General features: G+C 46.4%; 2 protein-coding genes across 3 annotated transcripts in view; one reads left to right on the forward strand and one right to left on the reverse strand.

Moving 5' to 3' along the window:
- Nucleotides 1-18,499, forward strand: part of LOC130405247 (E3 ubiquitin-protein ligase NEURL1-like) — a 29,754-nt gene extending 11,255 nt beyond the window's left edge. The window contains exons 4-6 of the mRNA XM_056610301.1: nucleotides 7,285-8,097; nucleotides 13,890-14,057; nucleotides 14,712-18,499. Coding sequence (XP_056466276.1) covers nucleotides 7,285-8,097; nucleotides 13,890-14,057; nucleotides 14,712-15,001 — 1,271 coding nt within the window. The 3' untranslated portion in view covers nucleotides 15,002-18,499. The remainder of the gene's footprint in view (nucleotides 1-7,284; nucleotides 8,098-13,889; nucleotides 14,058-14,711) is intronic.
- Nucleotides 18,500-18,967: 468 nt separating this feature from the next.
- Nucleotides 18,968-25,195, reverse strand: part of LOC130405246 (SH3 and PX domain-containing protein 2A-like) — a 46,726-nt gene continuing 40,498 nt past the window's right edge. The window contains exons 11-14 of one of the 2 annotated variants that reach the window (XM_056610299.1): nucleotides 24,650-25,053; nucleotides 24,169-24,218; nucleotides 23,955-24,074; nucleotides 18,968-23,186 (exon numbers count right to left, since the gene is read on the reverse strand). In XM_056610299.1, the coding sequence (XP_056466274.1) occupies nucleotides 21,174-23,186; nucleotides 23,955-24,074; nucleotides 24,169-24,218; nucleotides 24,650-25,053 (2,587 nt within the window). In that variant the 3' untranslated portion in view covers nucleotides 18,968-21,173. The remainder of the gene's footprint in view (nucleotides 23,187-23,954; nucleotides 24,075-24,168; nucleotides 24,219-24,649; nucleotides 25,054-25,195) is intronic. The other variant, XM_056610300.1, reaches the window with a different exon arrangement.

The following is a 25,195-nucleotide window of genomic DNA, read 5'->3' on the forward strand; positions in this document are numbered from 1 at the left end:
CGCAGATCAATGAGAAAAAGGAAATCTTTTATTTTTAATTCAGTTGTCCTCCTCCAGTTCCCAGTAGCACAAACTAAAATAGAAACGGACCATTGCATACGCTCCACTCTCCCCCGTCTCCCCCATCCTCCCGCTTCCCCCTTTCGAAATAAAAAGCATAAAATAATGACAGATCGGGTCGTCCACTTCACACACGCTGTAACGCTGACAGAATGTTTGTTTACGAAGAAGAATTCCTGGGGAATCGCGCTGCTGCCACCCTGCTCCCCTCATACAGGTGTGATAGATTACCTCCACGGGCACGATAAGCACAGTGAGGAGGAGGAGGGGGAGGGGAGGAGGAGGAGGAGGAGGAGGAGGGGGAAGAGGAGGAGGGGGAGGAGGAGGGGGAGGAGGAGGAGGGGGAGGAGAAGGGGGACGAGTGGGAGTAGGAGGAGGAGGGGGTTGAGGCGGAGGCGTGTTTTGATGGATTAGAGGCACTCTGCTAAGTTTGTTTACTAGGGGTAGATGAGTCACTTAATCACTGACAGAACGCCGGCGATCCGCGACACCTCGCACACGCACACGCACCAACACACACACACATTATGTGTGTCTATGTCGGTCATTAGACACAGATCCAAAATGGGGTCTGGAGACCGATCCGACTATCTTGGTTACGAGGCTGCCTAAATCCATCATATGTGGTGCAAGGCATTGTGGGACAATCTCATCAGTAACACTTCACTTTAGTGTGTTGATGTCGGAGGAAAAAATCAATGCCACATTTTGGTTTTGTATTTTAATCGCATGACCTTGTATGTCTTCAGGGAATTTTTCTCTCTTTTTAAACGCTGAACAAAAGCATTTTTCCCTTTATCTTTCGTTTGGACATTCCAGTAAACCAAGATTAAATAAGTCCAAGTTGCACAAAAACACAACCTGCTTATACTTGATTGCAAGGTTGTTTCCTGTCTTTGTGGCTATTTCTGTCTGGGTGCTCGCGCATTCACATGTGTGCCCACACCCTGATACAGACACATGACCACACACATGGGAACACACACACACACACACACACAAACACATGCAGACACAGACACAGACAGATGTATGAATATGAATAACCTGCCTAATTGTTGAGCCTGTCGTCACCAAAGCTATTTACACAGAATGGAACTATGGATGAAGTGGTTACAGACTATCGTGCAACCCAGCTACCAGCTACTTCCAAGCAAAGTTGTTCTGTCGTAATGAATGAAGACACTGGAGCTGCTTCAATACTGTTCTGCTATATAAAGTTAAAAAGTAAGCAACAGTGGACTGGAGAGCAGGAAGGAGGCAAAGAGAGATGCTCAATGTGTGGTTATTGTAAATATTTAGCAATGTCCACCGAATTGTTTCTTGGCAGAATTAGGCTAAATACATCTCTCTCTCGCATTTGCGCTCCCTTGCTCTCTTGCTCTCTCTCACTCACTCTCTCTCTCTGTTTCTTGCTCTATGTCTCTGTGTCTATCTCTCTAACACTTGCTCTCTCTCTGTTTCTCTCTCTTTCTCTCTGTTTCTCTCGCTCTCTCTGCTTTCACCCCTTTCTCACTCTATCTCTCTTGCACTCCCTCTGTCTGTCCTTCTCTCTTTCCATCTCTCTGTCTCTCTCTCACTAACAGGCTAACATTCCTTGTGAGGGTCTGTCTCTCGCCCTAATAAATCATGGGAAAACCCTGGCTGTCGGCAGTGATTGGATGTGTAGACCTGATTAAAGCCGCATTAAGGTTTTCACATGCGTCCAAGTTCCACAAGTCTGGAAATCACTGAAACCGTCAGTTTGTTCTGAGAAATGTCCATGTCAGGGAGTCAATTAGGAGACGTTTCAGTGTTCGGCAGGCACTCCTCATATGAAAACATGTATTTTGGGATGGATGACATTGCCTAGCATAAGAAGAATACATTAAGACTACGTCAAAGGTCTGTTATTTTCTACAATGTGAGGTTTGGAAAAAGTCCAAATGTTGAATTTCCATCATTAGATTCATGTTGTTGCGTTTCAGACTTTTGATCTGAAACTCATCAATATGAACAGGCATGTGGGATGTAAGTAATGTGATGCCTCCTCGAGATTGAAATTATCTCATACTTTGGAGTTAATTACATTTTTACCGAAATCTGACTAACTGTGGCTGGACAGGCTGTTGTTGTCAGCGTTGATGAAGCGAGTTGGAAACTAAAACATTAGGGTAGAAAGGAAAATATAAGTTGCAACTGTACACCCTTTGAAGACGATTGCTCTGGGCGAAGTGAGGGAGGAAGAGTAATCCTTTTCAGCAGGCCATTGTTTCGTGTTTGTAGTTCACTTCACACCCATTCATTTGTATTGAATGGGTGTGAAGTGTAATTATGTAATTATAGAAAGGTACTATCAATTTGTTGGAACAACCAATGGCACTTTCTAGGAAAATACACACCTTCCTAAGGAAATAATGAAGCACCTTTGAAACATTGCTTATGCGGTGACATCCAACGTTTCAACTACTATGTATCGGGGTCGGCAATGAAATCAGCTCGCCAAAATTGAAAGGTTAAGCCCTCGTAGTTGTGTGTAGATGGGCTTTTAAATGCCACAGTAAAATAAAGATAAACGTCAATATTTCCCAAAATTGTATCAAATTCCCTCGGAATGATACAAAATTCCCCGAAACATATTGCAAGGGAGAAATTGCTACACTGCTTTGTATCCAATATATAAAGTGAGGTATTTGACTAAAACCTAGTGGACAATCACAACCACTGTTGACGTGGTCTCTAAAGTTGAGGCCGGTCTCAAAACGACCATGTGCCAGAGTTGAGACATTTACTGTAATAACATCTCAATGTTAAGCATTGTCTATTTATTTTTTTCATCTGAACCCTCGTCTCTAATCCCTTATGTTTCCACAATGGAGCGCCAAAAAATCCTAAACATCTGGCCCTGAGCCTGAGCATTCTGCTGCGGCCTCCCTCTGAAACATTGGGAGCGGATAGCTCCGGTTTCGGTCCACCATCAAAAGGCCACCCGGAGGTCCCTTTGGTATCGGACACACGCCACCAGATTCTCCAGACTGCTCTGCCCTCAGCCCACCTCCGACCTCCCCCCCACCTCCCCTCCGTCCCTCTGATGACAGATGACTTCACTCATTGTAGACAGACCCCCTGGAGCCCCCCCCCCAAGGCATGCAATTCCCCCTTCAATTGCATGCAAACAAACACACACACACACACATACACACACACACACACAAACACACACACACACACACACACACACACACACACACACACACACACACACACACACACACACACACACACACACACACACACACACACACAAAGACACAGTTACACACATGCGCCAGCCTGCACAGTCTCACACACACACACAAAGACAGACGCATGCACACAAAGACGGACATACAAAGACCCATGCAAACACACCACTTCCAAAAATGGAAAAGTGCACAGGCACACACACACACACACACACACACACACACACACACACACACACACACACACACACACACACACACACACACACACACAGACACACCTAATGACAACACACTCAACACACACACACACACACACACACACACACACACACACACACACACACACACACACACACACACACACACACACACACACACACACACACACACACACACACACACACACACACACACACACACACACACACTCCTCTCGCAAGATGACCTTGTATAGAGGTTTCTGCCAGCCCACAGAAAACCAAAAAGTCTGATAATCCTTTTCCCCCCAAGAGCTTATAGGAAATGACCAGAGCCTTCCCTTTTAACGGCCAAGACTAGAAAAGACCCTTGAAAAGAATAACATTCGGTTGATTTCAAGTGACATATTTATTTATGTTCACGTATTTTTCTCATATTTCCCATTTTACTAATTTAGTATGAAGTTCAAGAGATGATTGCATTTGAGATCGGCCCGTGAAAAAAGATAATTCTGATACTCCCTGATCTGTTCCACCTGCCAGCAACAGGTTTGACGAGATCTCTTCCCCTCCCTCCGGGTCTCACCTGAGGAGAGATCATGTTTCGTGATCCACTTGGTCTTTACCCTGGCCTAAGGTTCACATACCTTCAGCTCCTACCTGACCCCTCAGAGAACCCAATGCAACCAAACTCCTTTTTTGGTAGCCATGGCTACATGCCAGTTGAATCACTCCCTTGTCTTTTTTATTCCCACAGTTTGTTGATATTCCGCCAGAAAACCGGAGGAAACTACAAAAGCCCTTCTTATTCTACAAAGGCCTCTAGTCGATTAAGCTTTCAGTCGATTAAGGTCGAAAAGAAAAAACGCCTCCCTATTTGATCTCTCTTTTCAAAAAGTCAACTTTGGCAACCTCATTTTCTGGAGCATTATTACATCTGCATCATTATGGTCTAATATACTTTTATAATGGGAACTTCTGGCCAGCACCCAATTCGAGCGGCTTAAAGAAAATGTGGGGGGGGGAGTGGGGGTTGGGAAAGGAGCGGGTTGGGTTAGGCCACATTTGAAGGTCTATAAATGCCAGAATTAATTTTCTGGCAGAGTGCTTTCAAACGGCCCAGTGAGGACAATAGGTGCAAGCCTCCACCTGTCTCTCTGTGTATGTGTGTGTATGCATGTATGTGTGTGTGTGTGTGTGTGTGTGTGTGTGTGTGTGTGTGTGTGTGTGTGTGTGTGTGTGTGTGTGTGTGTGTGTGTGTGTGTGTGTGTGTGTGTGTGTGTGTGTGTGTGTGTGTGTGTGTGTGTGTGTGTGTGTGTGTGTGTCAGTGTGTGTGATTGACGTTTTAATGAGTGCCAGGGAACAACACTGGCTTCAACGCTTCAGAGAATCCTGTTCTCAACTTTTTCGGTTAACCGAATAATTGCCGTTGGCTATGTGTTGGGTGTAGGGATACAAAAAAGAACAAAGCAAACTAATTTAGAGCAGGAAACTACTTTTCTCACGTTTCAATAATCAGTGTTTTATATGAATGAAGGGGAAGACTTGAGTCGGGTTGCTTCAAAATAACCTTTCAATAGAACATTCGGAAGGAGTCGGATTACAGTGGTTGCAACAAAGTGTGGGGAAAAGCCAGAGTGGGGTATTTTCACCTTGAAGAGCCGTTGGATCCATATTTGCATGCACCAGCCATCCAAACACGGATCTAGGTTACATTTACATGTTGTTGAGCAGACGTTCTAACTCCACCGATTATCTGATCAAGTGATCCAAATATAAATACCCCAGTAGAAACCTCTTCAGGTAACCAGTGATGTCCTGTCCCAACCTGCTTAAAGTTCCTGCGTTCCAGTTTTTCTCATGCTGCTCTTCCAACGACACCTAAAGTACATCGGATGCCAAAATCTACTTCCTGTTTTCCTGTTGAATCAATATAGCAAATTTGTCTGGCTGTAAAGATTCAAATCAATAACTTCCATAACCAATTCAATGTTCATTTGAATTAAGGAATTGTGTTCAGTATCAATAGTTTACTTCATTATGTAATAGCACAGTGTTTTAACCTTTCCATATTGTGTACTCAGCTATGATTATGCGCTCTTGGAATGGGATGCATTGTCTATTGTGTATTCTCCATGTGAGGATGTGTGCATGAGTGACTAACCCAGCCTCTCTGCTTGGGGATAAATGAAGTGTATCTAATCTTAATACAGATGAAAGAACAACTCAACTTCCACATTGAGTTCCATGTTGAGTCAATGTAGGAGCAGTGTGTGAGGCTATAATAGTCGCGGATGGAGGAGACGTGCACAGTGTTGTGGGGACTTTGGAGGTCTTAACGATAAGCAGTCTATTAATATGGGCCCTTACGCTGGGTTGGGGCTCCACTCTCTTGACCCAGGAAGTCATTCAGGTCAAGCAGTTTATCAGATGCTAGCCGGAGAAGTTCTGTCCTCTGGGGGATAACAGACTGATTCCTGGTTCTCTTGTCTATCGCTCTGTCTCTCTTTCTTTCTCGCCCCTCTCTGTCGGCCTGTCACTTTCTCTGTCTGTTTGTGTCTGGCCTTGTCTGTCTGTCTCTTCATGTCCCTCTCTTTGCTACTCCCTCTTCTAACTATTCGGTCCCCAAGTGTCCATCTATTATTTAAAGGGATGGAAAGTTGAGTTTTCTTTCTGTACACTATGAAATGTAAAAAAAATAAAGCATATATTTCCACGCAAAACCCGATGTTAATAAAAATAGATATAAGCCACAACCATATTATCCGAGTCAGAATCAGAAACACGCGCTGTACTTTAGCGCTACAAGCGAACAAGGATGACAAGCCAGGCAGAACACAATGCTGCCGCTGCAGCAGAGAAAGTGGAACAAGGTTATATAATAGACGGCTGTAGAGACGGGATCCCATTTGCACCAGTGTCCTGTACAGCGTCTAGTGTGTGGTACAGCTGTAATGGCTTTCACATTGTGCTCGTTACATCTGAAGGGCCCTCAATCCAGCTGAGACTTAATATAGGGGCCGGGGCCCCGACTGCTCTTTTCTGTGTTACATAAAGCTATTAGCTCTTCTTCCCTTTCTAAGGGTTATCAAGGCTTTTACAGCCACTGGCAATGTCCACACTTACAAGAAACATCTTGATCTCTTTACTTGAATGTGTTATCACAGGGAGAAAATGATTTGTATTTCCTACATTTTATTATTATTCTACATATCTTTATTTGTTGTCAGTCTCTCTAACACTTTAGTTGGCTCACATACTATGATTTTTTGATTTCTACTCCCAATCCGCATCTGGATTAATCATAATCGTTCAGCAGGTGCTATTATTCGTCTCAGCGTAAAAACGTCCTGTCTTTATTCTCCATCAAAATCATTAATTGTCTGAAAACATAATTATCATCTACAGGATCAATTCGCTCTCCTCTCATCTTCTTTCTCCACTTCAAAATCCCACCCTCCCCTCCTCTCCTCTCCTTTCTTCTCCTCTCTCCTCCTCTCCTCTCATCTTCCCCCGCTCATCTCACTCCCTTTCCTCTCTCCTCCTCTCCTCTTCCTTGCTATCCTTTTACCTTTTTCTTAAGTTCTCCTTTCCTTTCTCCTCCTCATCTCTTCTCTCAGCTCCTTTCATCTAAGACCTCTTCCCTCTACATCTAGCATCGTCTAGTCAAACCGGCCTCCTCCGCTACGATCAAAGCCCTTTTGGATCAGCATTAACCTGTGTGTACCCTAAGCAGCGTTGGGACCCGTGTGTGACGACGGTCTCCCCTCTGGCCCCCCCCCCCCCCCCCCCCTCCGCAGACAGCCGGATGGTTCCGCTGGACTGCCTACGGCCCCGCTCCTTCGACCGGCCCTCCGTCCACGACGCCCGCACCACCACTTCCTCCTCCTCCTCCTCCGTCAGCCTGTGCGACCTCAGCCTCCGGCAGCAGCGGGAAAACGAAGAGGAGGAGCAGGAGCAGCGGCAGCAGCAGCAGGAAGAAGAGGAGCAGCAGCAGATGAGCCCGCGGCCGCCGTCCGACTCCTTCGCACGCTCGATCTCCTGCCACGGTCCGCAAAACTCCCAGAATTCCCAGCGGTGCGCCCTGCAGGACGCCGGCGAGCTCCGCTTCCACGCCGTGCATGGGAGTGACGTCGCCGCGCCGGACGAGCAGACAGTAGTGGCCCATCGGGGGGGAGCAGGAGGGGGAGGAGGAGGAGGAGGAGGAGGAGGAGGGGGAGGGGAGGAGAAGAGGACTCTGGTGTTCACAAGCCGACCGCTGCGCTGCTCGGAGACGGTCCTGGTGAGGGTGACGCGGTCGGGGCACTCTCCCCCCGGCGGCGCCACGCCGCTCTCCTACGGCGTGACGTCATGTGACCCGGCCACGCTGCGGCCCTGCGACCTCCCCCCCGGCCCCGAGGCGCTGGTGGACCGGAAGGAGTTCTGGGCGGTGGGCCGCGTGGGCGCGCCCCTGCACAGCGGCGACGTGCTGGGCTTCTCGGTGAGCGGCGACGGGGAGCTGACCATGAGCCGCAACGGCGCCAGCGCCGGCGCGCGGCTCTGCGTGGACAACTCCCGCCCGCTTTGGATGTTCTACGGTCTCCACGGCAACGTCACGCAACTCCGGATCTTAGGTGAGGATCCCTTCGTTCTCGGCTCGTCGCTCCTCGTGTCTGTCGTCATCGCTCTGCTCACCGCTCTCTGTGTCTCTCTCGTCAACTCTCTTTGTCTTTCTCCTGATCTCTAAAATTCCCTCTCGGCCTATCTCGGCCATTCTCTCTCGCTTCAATCTTTGATCACACAAACAGACAGACAGACAGTCAGACAGACAGACAGACAGACAGACAGACAGACAGACAGGCAGACAGACAGACAGACAGACAGACAGACAGACAGACAGACAGACAGACAGACAGACAGACAGACAGACACACACAGACAGACAGACAGACAGACAGACAGACAGACAGACAGACAGACAGACAGACAGACAGACAGACAGACAGACAGACAGACAGACAGACAGACAGACAGACAGACAGACAGACAGACAGACAGACTCTCTCTCCCCATCTCTCTTTTACTCTCTCTCTTGAGGAGAGGGGGAGGGAGAAAGAGAGAGAGTCAAAGAGAGATGGGGAGAGATGGGGAGCTGGCTGAGCCAGCTCAGCCTGTTTTGGAACTGAACATATTGTTCTGGTTCATCAACCAGCCAGCCGGCATCGTCATATCTAAAATCACTTCATGTCAGAAGTTGACAAATGGTTTGAAAACAATAGAACTATAATGGAACTAGTTTTTATTTAACCAAAGTGTAGCCTCATGGTCGCGAGTGAGATCCGGTCAAGACAGCAGAAACAACCGCTGAAATCTTGGGGTAGGCGGGTAGCAACCACAACAAATACACACAGTAAACAAAAATAAATCACCACAGAAGAAAACATAACATTAAACACATTGGGTGGTTATTGTATTTTTACTCCAATATAATTAATCGTATCGTAAAACATTTGTCACATTGGAACTTTAAACATTTTGGATGATGTTTGACAAAGGGACACACTGTTTTAGTTGGTTTATTGTGCAGTACATAACGCCTTATGCTTTGCCTCTAATACAGTGTTAAACTAATACTAATACTAATAGTGTTCTTTAGTCTGGGAATAGTCCCATCCTGCTTAGCAAAGACCAGGCGTCTGCCCACTTCTGCTTTTATAGTTTGTCTTTTTTGGCTCAGGGAAAGATCAATTTGTAACAATTTAAGTTGAACTAGCATCTTTAATAAAAGATGATCTAAATAAATCATAATCGTTGATCTCATTGAGCAGGTGCTATCATGTGTCTCCCGGTGAACACGTTCTGTTTTCATTGCTGATCAAAGTGTTTCTGATCATCGTTTGAAGATGTTAGGTGTAATTGAAAGGATCGATGAAGTCCTTTCCCACCTTCCCTTCCCTCTCATCTCCTGTCCTCTCTTATTTTCCCTTTATCTTCACTCCTCCCATCTCCTTTCCACTCCTACTTTCCTCTCATCTTCCCTCCTCTCCTCTCTTCTCTTCTCCTCTTCTCTCCACTCTTCTCTTCTCCTCTCATTTTTTCTCCTCTCACCTTTCCTTTCCCTCTCCATTCCCTTCCTCTCTCCATATCCTCATCTCCTCTTCTCTCATTTCCTCCCACTTCTATCCCTCCCATCTCACTTAACTCTCCTCTGTTCTCCTCTACTTTCTCCGCTGTCTTCCACTCCTCTCCTCTTCTCTACACCGCTCTCTTCTACCCGTATAGCCCCTCTCCTTCTCCACTCTCCTCCACTCCACTCTCTCCTTCCGTCTCTCATGTCCTCTGCTCTCTATTCCTCTCCTCTTCTACCCTCCTCCCGGCCCTCTCTTCCCACCCTCTCCTTTCCTCTCCCATCTCTTGTCTTCGCCTCTCCTCTCCTCCCCTCTTCTCTTCTCGTCTCCCCTCCTCTCTCATGTCAAAACACGGCGAGTTTATTTGTGTCCTACGTGGGCAGACATGACAGAGCCTTTTACATGCATCCATCATACAATCTAGTCGCACGGATGTTTCGAGCCTGTTAGTTTCGCTGCCCACATTGCATCCACTTTAGCTCTCCTCACCCCCCCCACCCCTTCTCCCCGGCCCCCCATGTATCTCCCACCCTCTCACTCACTAGATTGCATGTTGAGTCATCGCCACCCACTCAGCGAAACAGGAAGTGTTCTTTTTTTTTTCACTTCATGCCACGTCGCCCACCCACGCCAGCGTTGCCACGGATACGCTTAGCCATACCTAACAGGGGGCAACGCTCTGTGTTTTTTTGTGAATGGGTGTTATTGGAGTGTGGGAAGTGGAAAAGTTTGGGTTCAATTTTCTTTTCTCTTTTCTCTCCATCTCCCTCTCTGTCTCTGCTCTGTCTCTGCTCTGTTTCTGTCTGTCTCTGTCTCTGCTCTGTTTCTGTCTGTCTCTGTCTCTGCTCTGTTTCTGTCTGTCTCTGTCTCTGCTCTGTCTCTGCTCTGTTTCTGTCTGTCTCTGTCTCTGCTCTGTTTCTGTCTGTCTCTGTCTCTGCTCTGTTTCTGTCTGTCTCTGTCTCTGCTCTGTTTCTGTCTGTCTCTGTCTCTGCTCTGTTTCTGTCTGTCTCTGTCTCTGCTCTGTTTCTGTCTGTCTCTGTCTCTGCTCTGTTTCTGTTTCTGTCTGTCTCTGCTCTGTTTCTGTCTGTCTCTGTCTCTGCTCTGTTTCTGTCTGTCTCTGTCTCTGCTCTGTTTCTGTCTCTGTCTCTCAACTCTCTTTCCGATCTCTCTCTTTCTGTCTCTCTCCTTTTCTCTAATTTCTCTCTCTCTCTCTCTCTCTCTCTCTCTCTCTCTCTCTCTCTCTCTCTCTCTCTCTCTCTCTCTCTCTCTCTCTCTCTCTCTCTCTCTCTCTCTCTCTCTCTCTCTCTCTCTCTCTCTCTCTCTCTCTCTCTCTCTCTCTCTCATATCCCATCAAGGCCGGCTGGGATCCTGGTGCTCAAGTGTTTGATTGCAGAATCAATAATGGCCTACTTACCTCCTGCCCTGACACACCAGGGTGGTTGTGTGTCTTTTCTTGTGCTCCTTCTTTGGTACACCATGTGACTTAATACACAGAATACGTAGAATGACGAAAAATTACATGTAAATAAATAGAAGAATAAGAGTGACATAGAATGACATAGATTTGGCAGAATTAATCCTGTCATCTGTTGCACATTTGTGACATACAATTACTAATTATAGAATAATAATCATACAATTACTTAAGAATGATATAAGATGCATGAAATAGGGATTTCACAACTGACTGATTGAGATTGACATAGATTGACATTGATTGACATAGCTTGACACAGAGTGGAATAGAATACACAGAATACATTAGAATCACACAGAATTACATAGACTATTATACAAGTGAGCTATAATGACACAGAACTTGACACATAGAACTCATAGACATCCGTATTGTGCCGCCTTTATATATTAGGCGTGTGGTGGGGTAGAGCATCTGATCTATGTGTCATGGGTTTATTTAGGTCCACATGTATTTGAGTTCTACTGCAGACTGCATACCCCAACAGTATGAGTGAAGGCGTGTGGGAAGAGACAGGAAGGTTATCGGTTACGCCTCAATAGAGGTTGCCTTTTAAACAGCTGCTCAGTCACGTGAGGCAGGTGGTCACATGATGTAGTCCTCCTTGATTAAGTTAATGTCAGGGTTGTGGATGGGTTTGAGATTATAATTTATCATTGTGAAATGAAAAAAAACAATGCCCTTCATCTTTGGGGAAATAAATCTGGGAAATATAATAAATATATAACATAATATTTACTTGTTAATTGTTAATTTAGTCTACACATTAATATTACCGTGACTTGTTATTCAAACAGCAATTCATTGCTTGGCATAAGTAAGCAACATTGTGTCTGCTTACCATGCAAATGCAATTTATAATGCCATGAAATCGAGAAATGACATTTGATTTGCCAACCCCAAGATGACCCCATATTCTCACTGCATGGACTATTCTTAGCAGAGGGCCCTCATTGATGCATGGATGCAATGTCGGTTAAAAAAATTATGAAAAGCACACGTGCACATTATCACATTGTATACAATATAGACGACGACTGTTACACAAGGGCACACACCAGCTCAGACATCATATTATATAACAGTGTTATCCTCTCTTCAACTCTCACGCATTACAACAACAAGAGAGTGAGGAGGACTGGTCATCCTTAAACCCTCCAGTGTTGTGGTCTTACTGTCAACTGTCTGCCATTTGACCAGTGTGTGTGTGTGTGTGTGTGTGTGTGTGTGTGTGTGTGTGTGTGTGTGTGTGTGTGTGTGTGTGTGTGTGTGTGTGTGTGTGTGTGTGTGTGTGTGTGTGTGTGTGTGTGTGTGCGTGTGTGCGCGCGCAGCATCTAACAAGGTGTGTTTATGCCAGCTCGGGGCTCAGACATCTGGGTGGTCTCCACCCGGACCCTTCCAGGCATCTGGGGAAAATCGACCACGTGTAGCTAAGTCCAAACTTTTGCCATTTGGCACGCTGCAACTTGTCTAGCTTCTATTAGACTCACAGATGGTCGTTTGTTAATTCTGCTCGTCATTATTTATTTATTATCGTTGTCTTCATATTAGTTATCGTAGTTTGGTCCATTTTCCTCGTAGGTCCGACACACATTGTAACCACTCCCTATCATAAAAAAAGTTGTCATCCTTTCCCGATTTCATCCATCAATATTCAGAGGAATAATTAGTTAAGCGTCCCAGCATGACATTGGAAGGGGGTGTTTGTATAAACTGATAACAGTAATTTGACTCAGGGGGGGAACCGTCCGTGCAGGCGTCCACAAACCCCCCGATGAGCTGAGCCCCGGGGGGGGGAATTAAAGCAATAGTTCTGTCGTGAGCAGCTGAAGGACATTGTGTCAACAACAATGCATCGGAGCTGCCTGCCCAGACATACTAGGTCAGACGCTGTGTGTGTATTTATAAATGGCCGTGCCTCTCCCCTCGCTTAGAAAACAGACAGAAATTGAGCTGTGCTGCCAATACGAGAACGCATGACTCGCCACAGTATGCCCCATGTTGAATACTTAGGGAGTATTAGGGAGACGGACACTGGAGGATTGATTGCGTAGGACAGAGTCAGTGGATCACGGGGGAGCAAGGGAGGGAGGGAGGGAGGGAGGGGGGGAGGGTGGAAGGGAGGGGAGGAAGAAAGGAGGGTTGGCATCACTGGCAAGACAGCACTAACTCCCAGCCCCCGTCTATTATCACACGGACACAGACGGAGGCGGGGGGAGTGTAACACTGGTTGCACTAACTCACAAACTGCCTGTTATTTATTACGCAGACACACTCATGCACGCACGACCACGCGCGCATAAAAAAAACCTACGTAATCAAGACTTCTGCAGGGGTTTCAGAAACGTGCGTGTGTGCATGAGTAGTTGTGTGTAGGTGTGATAGTGTGTGTGTGGGTGTATGTGTGTGCGTGTGTGTGTGTGTTGTGTAGGTGTTTGTGTGTTGTTTGTGTCTGCGTGTGTGTGTGCGCGTGTGTCTATCTTTGCGGGCCTGTGTCTGTGTGTGTGTGCGTGTGTCTGTCTGTGTGTGTGCCGTGCGCGTGTGTCTGTGTGTGTGTGTGCGCGTGTGTCTGTGTGTGTGCGTGCGTGTGCCTACTTGTGCGTGCCTGTGCGCAAACGAGGGAGAAATAGATTGGGTGGAGACGCACGGAGGCATTTGCTCCATTTCCTCCCGACAACAGAACTACGAGGCCGTGACGTTTAGAACAAATTTGTTTTACCACATGGATAAACATCTCTAAACACACCACCTCGATCCGCCCTCCAGGCAACAGAGGTGCCTCAATGTGTAACAGTTGTGTTTTCCTCCACTGCGAATCCAGGCTCCTCGCTTCATACGGGCCCCAGAGGGCCGTCAGCCCCCGGCTCCCCGTCCTCAGCCCCAGGCACCCCGATCCCGCACTGCCATGGAGGCTCCGACCCCCACCTGAACAACCCCCACAACAAGAGCCCCAACACCAGCTACCAGAACGCCTTCGCCTCCTCCACAGGTTGGTCTCACTGCTTACTTTCCCTCTTGAAACGAGTCGACCTGGAGCCAATGTGAATAGGATGTCTATCTTTTCAGATTGCCATTACTCTCCTGTACTTATTACACTCTTGCTGTGACACCCGGATTAATAAATGAAGAAAGTACTATCTTATTAATGTCAAGTCAGGTACATTCTAGTATTGCCTCAAAGGAGTTCACAGGCCCCGCATTTTCTGACAGCCCCTGACCCTAAGCCCTCTAAAGAGCTTAAATGAAAAAAAATGAGAGGGAAGCAGCCTTGAGACGGAGCCCAGCAGAGATCCCTCCTTCCGGGGCAGTTGGGAGTGAGAGTGCAGGAGGTGTTATTTGTCATTCTGCTTGCTACTTTTGTCAGCTTTAATGTGGGCCAGGATAGTTTAATCTTGTGTTGGGGTGCTGGCCTTCAAGCTGAAAGGTTCCACTCCCTAACGTCTGTAGACGATTTAAAGGCAACCTTGACTAAGACACCCCCTACCTGGTTCCTAATTATATGCATATATATATATAATATAACATTATAACATTCCCTGTAAGACGCTTTTGATACATTTGCTTAATATGCTCTCGCTCTCACTCTCAATCTGACGTTCTCACTTTCTCACTCTCTCTCTTTTTCTCTCTCTCTATCCTAAAGGATCAACACCAGGCTCCGCCAAAAGCTCCTCCTCCTTCGGCTGCCCGGAGTCCCCCACCTTCTTCTTCCCAGCATGCACTGGGGTGCCAGCGCTAACGCCGGCGCCGCGGTGGTGCGACACAGAGTGCACCATCTGCTACGAGAACGCGGTGGACACGGTGCTGTACGCCTGTGGCCACATGTGCCTCTGCTACGCCTGCGGCCTCAAGCTGAAGAAGATGAACAACGCATGCTGTCCCATCTGCAGGCGCGCCATCAAAGACATCATCAAGACCTACCGGAGCACGTAGGTGGGAGAAGGGTGGGAGGGGCGGTGGCGCGACGGTGTGAAAGGCCTTTGCTTGAACTCGGATTCGACCCCTGAATCTTGAACTCGAATTTGACCTCAAATCGAGACCATCAAGCGCTACATAAGGGCGTGAAATGGCGACGTGTGTCACAGGCCCTGTGCGTGAACTCAAATTCAAGGGGAAAAATGTGTGCAGACGTGGTGATTGTGACCCGAATTTAGCCTTGGAAGGAACATTGAAATCTTCATCAAGGGACCTACTGAAGTGTGTAGGATTTGAAGAGGTGGGGAGGGGGTGTTGTGGCGTGTCAATGGACCTGGCTTGAACTCGGAACTCAATTTTGGGGAAAAGCCATACAAATGATTGTCCATAAACCAGACGCCAAGGGCCCACTGAGGACAACAACGTTGTAGTGTTGGGGAAATGGCGTTTGGGACCGTGCCAAAGGTTTGCGGTTTTTAATTTGAAGTTGACCTCAAGTTGTTAAAAAAAAAGAAATGATCAGTCAGAGAGCAGCCTTGGGGTGGTGTGCATTGCTCCATCTGCAGAAGGCCCATCCCGACCCATTGAAGTACAAAGGAGTAGGAGCAGGCGTACTGGACGTGAAACTGCGTCAAGGGTTGCAATTCTTGAACTTCAAACTCAAGCTGGAGTTTGTTAAAAGCCATAAAAAATTATCTGTTCAGAGATCAGACTCGGGGGTTGTTCAGACACGGCGCGTGTTGGGCGGTGAGAACCGGGCTTAGCTTGTTTCACGTGAGAACATGCATGGGAAAGGTTGGCACAACGTATGGGATATTGTTTTTGTTGGATGTGAAATCTGTGCTCAGGTACCCTACAGCAGGATATGATGAAAGAGGACAATAAATGACATGTAATTATTATTATTATTATTATTATTATATATCATCTCTTTAGGAAATTTGCCATGACGCGACCTGCTCGGGAAAAAAACAAGTATTTTATTAGGTTTTATTGTGTAACTTATGACAACCAATCCAAATATGCTCTGAGGGCTGAAAACACTAAGCGTGAGATAAAGGATTATTTGATGCACCAGTGAGAGAGGTATTTCTCCTCCGGTAAATCCTCATGATCCTGTCATACGTGCTAATCTCACTCTCTCTCTCGCAATCCGAATAGAAAAAGGAGAAGGAAGAAGTCTCAATAGCTGCGGGAGAATTGAGCATGAGCGATGATGATGATTCAATCACTGTAAGGCAATTTCAGAGAGGTGAAGCTGTCCAGAAGGGTAGGAAAGAATGAAGGAAATAAAGAGAGTAAGGGGAAAGGAGAGGCTGGACTGTAATTTCATCAGCAGCCGTCTCACTTGATTTACCTGAAGCTGTGTGAGGTAGAGAGAAAGAGAGAGAGGGACTCGAGGTGAGGAATCAATGTCAGACCGAACTGAGCGGCATTTGGTACAATTACTGGGTAAAATGGTCAATTACTTCTCAAAATGATCAGTTTTCAAAATAAATTTAATCTGCAAAAGTGCTCCTCTTTTTATCGGGAAATGCGCACAGAATCTTCTCCTCAAAGCACAAAGGTGAAATTGTTAAAAAAAAAAAATGCAGGGAAGACAGAGTTTTGAGCAAGGGAAGAGTAAAAACCGAGATGTATGATGATGGCTCTGTTCTCCCCTGTTGTCCTTTAACCAATAGATTGCGTAAAGGGGAAAATGTGCAGACAGTCTCGCTGCAGAAGGTCTCATAGGCGATGATGATGTAAATCAGTGGAGGAAAGTCAAGAGGAGGAGAAGGGAGAAGGATAAAGACAGGTGGAGGATAAAAGAGGATGTCCAATCCAAGGGTGAGAGAAGAGACACTGTGGTGGAGGAAGAGGAGGAAGGCACCTTGGAGCGAAGTCCGCAACTGCTCGAGTTTCACCACGGATATAAAAACATTTTTGTATCTATTATTATTAAATGTGACTCATGTCTTGCAAATCCAGTCCTGTTGCCATGGCATCACTGGCTGCTCTGGGATTGGAGAAAGAGTAATTCATCAAAAAACAAAAAGAATAAAAAAAACTGAACCAGCAGTGAACAGCAGGCTAGTATTTTTTCCCAGGGTTATGTTGCAATACGGCAGCAAAGGATTCAGTTTGATTCTCTCACCTCCTCTGTCCTCTCACTTCAAGTGACAGTTTTCAAGAGTTTGACTGAATTATTATTCATAAATGATGCCATTCACTATAATGTCAATCATGAGTGAAACATGTCTGTTTACAATTGACAAAAAAACAACTAAAGGCTGTATTTTATTCGCACATGTTAAGTCGGTGGTATGGCGTTTTAGGCCAAGGCCATTTTAGTTTTGAATACCGTGTTGGATATTTGCATATCAGTTATGTAGATGCTGCTTTCCGTTTGTTTAGATAAGTTGATGCTCGCTTCAAAAACAAAACAACAAAGAAAAGTCAGGATTGTTTAATATTTTGCTTCTCCTTAATCATTTTTACTCATGAATTCGAAAGTCCTTTAACGCCGATGGTGTTGTTTATTCATGGTATTCAGCCTATCATTATGATGAATACAGCACTATTGATTTAGCAGGAGTCCTGTGTGCCTTTTAAAAACAAAACAGGGGAGTCTGAGCAGACATTGCACAGTTTCAACACTGTGGAAACCGATTGTGTATTAGGAGGAATATTCAGGTTCACTGTAATTCAGTGTCACTCTGCCATAACGTCTATGGCCTAAAGCCACAACAACACAACTATGAGTACTAAATGTAATCTTGTGACTTTTCTGAGGCAGAACGTTCAGACTTAATATCTGTGTGCTTAATATCAGTGTTTAAGCGACTGGGTGCTGTGAATATATTTTTATAAATATCTGAATATATCCGTTTATATATGTAATACATACATAATACTGGAATTGTGTTGTTTGCCAAGCTTCTACTTTCCCGCTTTTTTTCAGTTGACCAAATTTGAACATTCAACTAAATAGATTGTTCTGAAATATTTTACTGAAAGAAATACTAATGATAAAAAAGAACATTATTCTGTACATTTTTCGATTTATTTATTTTGTCTTTGGTGTTACAGATTATCACTGTTTATTTGAAATGTATTTTATTGTAGAACAAATGTTAGCAACACTATTTTCTGTAGCTTACCTTCTCTAGCATATAAAAGATGGTATTACTTCTGTTTTCTGTTGTCAGTATCTCTTCCCTTCGTTGGGCAATTTATGGTGTTGGCGTTTCTGCTTTTGCACAGGGTGATTTTCAAACACGGACGGTGCCAATACACTTTTGATCATGACAACCTATTTGATTATTTATTTAATGTGACCAAATATGTAACGATCAGGCTAAAATAACCCACGAGAGGGCAACAAATATCTAGCTGTTTTGTCTCTCATCATCTGCAACCGATTCTCAATTCTAATCATGAGAAACCAAAAAACGTGTATAATTCAAACACAACCAAGACATTTCAAAATAAAGTCTGATAAGCTTTTGGATAGTGTGTTTTTCTGCCTGATGAAAAGGCTTACTTCAGTATACTTAGGCTGTATATTGGATTACAGCCTTTGCATCTAGTCCAAACTAATCTTATCCATAGCTGGATTTCAAATAGTTATAGATTATTTTCATTATCCAGCCAACATTTTTCACTGGATCTCTTTGGGTGACATAACTGATATCCTCTTCAATCCTCATGACCCAGTTATAATTGGGCTCCACTGACTGCAGCCATCCACTTCCATGTCTCAGATTCTCCCGCTCATTCCTATGCTGCCGCCATTAATCCCAGTAGTGGGCCCAGTCTTGTGTAACATCCTTTGTCTATGAATAACAAGAGACAAGGGCTTTTAGTAAACAGCCATAACTCACGGAGGAGCTGTTTAGAGACGAGCTATGCAGACCTGGCTGCGGTTAGCGTCTGTTATTTACTACCCATGGATCGCCGACACACTGACTCTCCTTAACGTTTTTTAGACGCCGCTCCACACAGATTGGACCCGCAGGGTGTGTGTGACACGCAGACATGAAACAGGCGTCGGGTAAGGGGGAGGGTTGTGGATGTTAAGCGGGGCGCGAATGTAGTTGGTGTGCGTGTGTGCGTGTACACACAGACTTTCCATTGAGACCTTGCAGTGAACCTGTCCTTCTTTGAATCTTAGAGGGAAAAAATAAATGGTGGTCGGGTGAAGTGTAGTAGCCAGGATGTTCCAGGGCCTCCCAGGCAAAATGTAGGTGGGTTGAATGTCTACAAGTTACAAACATACCTCAGTAGGCATCCGACAACGAATCATTTCCTGATGTCCTGCAGGAAATGCTCCTCAATGACCTGTATCGCAGGGGTCTCAAACTCGCGGCCCGGGGGCCAATTGAGGCCCGCGGGATGATATTTTTTGGCCCTCTACTTGACATCAAAATTTAGCGTTAGTGCGGCCCGCACATTGTTGTCGAACGCACATTTCTGCTGAGTCGCTTGCCACGCTTTTTTATCACTTGTGGTAGGGTGACCAGATGTCCCGACAAAAGCCAAAGGACGCTAAAATGTCCTGGTTTCCACCAACGACTAGGAATTTTCCCCTTTTGTCAGCGATTACATAGCGAGAGTTATCTAATTATAGCCCGATCATTAACTTAGATTGGGTCAGTTGTGCTCCTTTTTTCTGTGGAATACTTGATGCGGCCCAGCCTGACCCAGACTCTACCTCCAGCGGCCCCCAGGTAAGTTGAGTTTGAGACCCCTGCTGTATCGGATCCATTTCTGACAATATGTCAGAATACAGATACATGGTTTGGACACTTCAATAGCCTACATCTCAAAAACCAAATATCTGTTTTCTAGATATTCACTGGACATGTTCTTCACTGTAAATCTCATAAAAGTGGCTGTGATTAGGCTGTTAAAGTGCTAAGTAATGCTGCCCTCCAGAGGCTATAAGAAGTAGGCCTACTTGTTAGCCGGACAGTTTCAATATATTGCTGGCCTGGTGGCAATATTATAGGTAGGCTACGTATTATTTAGTACTTACTTAGACAAATGGCATATGAGGGTTTCAAGTTATAATAATAACTACCTAATTTCTGAATGAGAACGTTTTCATAGAAAATTGTTCTGAAGCACAATAAATCTCACTGATGACACGAGAGGAAAACAATAGAAAGAACGAAGATACAACTTATAATAAATAAGACTGAGCCAATGATTATGTGCATTGAAGTGCATTTATTTACTTAATTTGGCACGGTTATCATCGTTGTTCACACAGTTATTATAAAACAATAATGAGCGTCTGTAACTTAAAGCTGAAGTCAATTTTACTGCCCAGCAGAAACTGAAAAGGCAATCGAGATTATGCTTGATTCATTATTTTTTTAATTTACAATTTGGCCTCAAATGACTTCATAAAATAATGAGACTCCTATCCCGGCACAAGGTAGTTGTTCATACCACTAAAATCCTTTTTCTTTATTGTTTATTTTACAAAGTGTTCATAAATATTGTCAGCTGTTTAAAAAAGGGAGGTAATAAAAATGTAATTAATTGCTGAAATCGCACCATAAAAATGAAATTATTAACGAGGGGTTATTTGGATTGCATCAGAGATTTGGTGGTACATGTTTAAATAAGAAAGACAATACTTTTTTCTTATTAGACAAAGTAATACTTTAAGAGCATGAAATGGGTAAAATATCAAAATAAGAAACAAGCCATGCAACAAAACAATACGACGATGACAGAGGGTTCGCAAACATCGTTTTTGGTTGTTTTCTTCATCAATCGAAAAGTAGAAAAGCTTACCAGCCTTTGGCATTGTCAATATACTGAAAGCATTTTAAACATGCATAACTTTATATGCTTGAAAATGTAAAAATATAAAACAATATTAACCAGAATGTTAATAAATTGAACACATGAATTTACATTCAGTCTTTCATGTTGCATGTAACAATTGAAGAAGAGCAAAGTAAAGCCAATGCTTTTTTTTATTTGAAGAAGTCTTGATCATGATTTCTTGTCATGATTTGGTCTTAAAGCCTGATGAGAGGATGTACCTGTTAAGTTTCCAAATCTCGGCAGATGTTCAGTTCTTTATAACTGACAAAATAAAGTCTCTGTGTAAACGTTTTTTTACAAGCATGTACAGATGTGTCGCCATCTCTCCACACTGTGAGAGGGGGGGGGGGGGGGGGGGGGGAAACTAGTGTTTTTTCTCGAGGTAATTGGAAGGCACCCACCCTTTCCGGGGTCGCCCACTGTCCAGCACCTTGCAGTACCACCACCCGTTGGGGTTCCGCTCCAACACCTCCAGACTGGTGCCCTCCGGGAAGCCCATGGTCTCCTCGTCACCGTGGTAATCGGCGATGGAGAGGTACAACTCCCGCTGCAGGTTGTTGTGGATGATGTGGGGCTTGGGTCTCACCGTGGACACGGGGATGGTGGAGGGGGACGACGTCGCGTTCTTCTGGCCCAGGGACTCGGCGCTGCCCGTGCCCGATCGGTTCCTGCCGGGCATGGTCGTCTTTGCCACGGAACTGGCGCTGTGTGTCGGCACGGGTCCGAAGGAGGCGTGGCGCCTCACCGTCGGGCTGGAGCGCGGCGGGTCGGCCGCGCTGAGGGACTCGTTGCGGCGCAGTCGCGGGCTGCCCGAGAGGTGGGCGCCGCCCGGCACGTCCGTTAAAAGGGCCATGGGCGCCGAGATGTAGACGGACTGAGGCCGTACCACCTGCTGCTGCTTGGTGCCGCCTCCGCCGCTCTGGTGCTTGAAAGCAGAGAAGCCGTTGAAGAAGCCGCCGGGCTTGGAGAAGCCGCCGGGGGGCTTGCTGGGGATGGGGGGGGTGGCGCGCTTGAGGCTCTGGTTGATGTTGTTGAGTGCCTGCACGCGCTGCTCGTTCTTCTCCAGGCTGTTGGACTTGCTGACGCTGCCCGGGGACTTGGTGGACGGGCCGCCGTCCGACTCGGAGCCGGCCGCGTCGTCCTGCACCCCGACGGGCTCCAGGTAGTAGGTGGGCGCCCAGCCCTCGGCGTCGCCCAAGCGGACGTACCACCAGCCGCTCTCCTGCTTCTCCACCACCTCCACCTCCGCCCCGGCCGGGAAGCTGATCTCCGTGTCCTGGACCTTCTCGTACGGGTCGGTGGTGCGGTACCGGCTGCCGCTGGCGGAGCAGCCCTCCGGCTCGAAGTCCCCCCCGCGGCTGCTCTTGGAGTGGGTGGACGAGAGGTCCGAGGTGCTCTGGGAGGAGAAGGAGTCCTCGGAGGAGATGACCGACGCCGTCTCGGAGTCCTCTCCCTTGGAGGCCTTGCAGCCGTTCTTGAGCTGCCCCGTGGGGCGCAGCTGTCTCCTCAGGGTGCTGATGTCCATCTTGTCGGCGCTGGAGGCCTTGGCGAGGTGAGGTTTAGGCCTCACCACCGGCTTTGGTTTGCAGGCCCACTTGCCGGATGAACCAGACTTACTCTGGTCCTCCTGGTCTCTTGGGGGTCTGGACTGCTGGGAGAGGTCTGGGGTGGATCCGGAGGAAGGGGATTTAGGGCTGCTGGGTGACTCCTCGGCTTTGGCTGAAAATGAGAGGCTGTTGTTCAGGTCGATCTTGAGCTTGTTCACGGTGGGGGGGGCCTTGCCCGGGGGTTTGCTGGAGCACGCCGATCGGGCAGTGTCCACGGCGACGACGGGCGGAGGGCTCTTGGCGGGCTCCCTGCTGCACTGTCTCTCCGGGGTCTCTCTCCGGAACGGCCTGAAGCCCTCGTTCTCGTAGATGCACTCTCCGTCGCCGTCTGCGTCGTTACAGTCCTCAAAAGACTCGCCCAGCTTGGACGAGGAGCTGTGCGGCGAGGACGCCGGACTGGGTTTGGAAGACGACTGGTTCAGGTCCTCGCTCTTACAGTCCACCAGCGACCCACCGCCCCGCAGGAACTCAAACTCAGACTCCATGTCCAGGTCGCCGATGGCGGGGACGTCGTATTCTGGCTCTTCGTAGACGGGCCGTCCTGCCGAGACCGGGGACTCTGGGGCCTCCGACCCAGGGCTGCCGGGGGTCTCCACAGAGTCCTGCTTCTTAACGGGCGGGGCCGGGGGCGGGACTTTGGGCCGGGTCAGTGTGCTGGTGCGGCGGTTCAGGTTAGGCTTCTTGCGCTTGTCGATGTAGGAGCAAGGAGCCCAGCCTTCACGCTCTCCTATCTGCACATACCACCACCCACCAGAGTTCTTCTCAATAACCTGGAGTAGGCAAAAGTAGGCAATAGATTATTATCATGTTTCTGCATTATTTTCTTACTAGCCATGGCATTAGGGGTAAATGATATTGACTATATGGAGCAAATTTAAAAATGACATGCCAATTAGTTTCTATTGTTGTGTATTTTACAAAATGCAAACGTTCAATTTATATCTGCTATGATTCTTGTCAGCAGCCTAACTTGTACATTTCTTTGGATAAATCGACAAAATGCCAAATGAATAACTGTATTTCATCCAAATCCTTCATTATTTTCCTTGTTCTCGGATCTATTGCTTTTGTCTACCTCTTCTAGCGCTGAGGTTCGAAGCGAATTTTTCTCAGTATGAGATACTGAACTAATGGAGGTATTTTCACGACTTGCGTAATCTGTTAAATATAGATAGTTTACATTTACATTTGTTTTGCTAATTAGCGAGAATAGCTAAAGACGAACATAATTAATCAATATAACGGTCACATTAGCATAACTAGTTACGGCTTATCTATGTAGGGGATGTTCACAATGTTTTTGCCTTTGTGATAGGAGAGATTCGTTGGGAAACCTGTTGACTTCGCTTCTGCTATGTATTTTCATAGACAATAACGTTACAGGTATGTAAAACAAACTTAAGTACATTTATTTATGTGACTTCAGTTCCAAATCAAAACAAAGATTCATGTTCAGCCAGTCACAGGTGCACCAGAACTACAAATATATTAATGCATTACATTTTTTAAGTGTATTTTTTAATACGACAGTATCTTACCTCTGCTTTCTGTCCCCCATTGAAGCTTATACCATCTGATATACATGACTGGAATTCCGCAATGGTATAGTACTCGGCTTCGACTGTAGGGGGCTCTGGAGGGCATGGCAATTGAAATCCCTGTGTACACAAAAATGTGGGACTTTAGACATACTTTTGTGCGGAAATGTGGTCGGATAAGTGAGTTAGTATAAGTGGAAATATAAACATTTACCAGAGTTGTGTCTCTTCGAGGAGGAGGTTTTTGCCTCAGAACTGGAGATCCTTATAAACAAAAACACAAAAAGGATCAGACACATTTTGTGGAATTTGAATGAATTTACATTAAATTAACGTGTTGGCATTTAGCAGACACTATTATGCAAAGAGGCTTTGATGTAAAACTGAGGAATAATCAAAGCGGAACAAATGACATTGGCATGAGTACAGATTTCAAGTCCTGAAACAACCCTGCAGCCCATCCTACGATACAATATCTAATCATCCTACAAAGTCCTTTTTAGCAGAGCCTTTATCCAAAATAACCTACAGTGACTTTAGATACATGTCATTATGTCGCAGGTGGAGGTTTGGTCTTATGCCTACAGGTGAGCTGCAGACTTTGCGGTTTGAACCCAGAACCTTTTTACTGAGGTAAATAAAATCCATGATAAAAAAAATAAATAACAATTGTATCAAAAGTGTTAAGGACGTACCGATCTCCACCCGATGAGGGGCGATGCGCGCGACGGCCGGTGAGGCGGGTTGAGGGGGCGAGGACGGCTCCGCCTTGCTTTTAGCCTCCAGCAACGGCGGGGGTGGCATGGTGGGGCATGCGGTGGTGGCGGTGACACCTGTCACATTGGCAACGGGCTCCGTGCAGGGCAGTGGCAGGCTGATCTGCCTCCGCGCCAACATGGGGCTCTCTTCAGGGAGGGAGGGCGGCGGCACGGTCTCCTTCTCGCTCAGCGGCTTCTTGTTGTTCAGCAGGTTGCTGATCTCCATGATGTTGCCGATGATCTCGACGGGGCTCGCCGTCGACTTCTTGCGCTGAGAGGTGAAGTCTTCCTTCACCTTTTTCAGGTAGGAGGCCGGGGCCCAGCCTTCCTTATCCTGGTACCTTGAGGAGGGAGAGAGACTGACTGAGTCATTGGGTGCTTATCCCTCTGGCTTATGTCATATCCCCGAAGCCCCAGGACAGAGACGGGGACTCTTGTTGGACGAGACTTTAAACCGACTTTAAACCGACGTCCTGATTGATC

Source organism: Gadus chalcogrammus, chromosome 15, assembly GCF_026213295.1.
Source record: "Gadus chalcogrammus isolate NIFS_2021 chromosome 15, NIFS_Gcha_1.0, whole genome shotgun sequence".
Taxonomy (NCBI): domain Eukaryota; kingdom Metazoa; phylum Chordata; class Actinopteri; order Gadiformes; family Gadidae; genus Gadus; species Gadus chalcogrammus.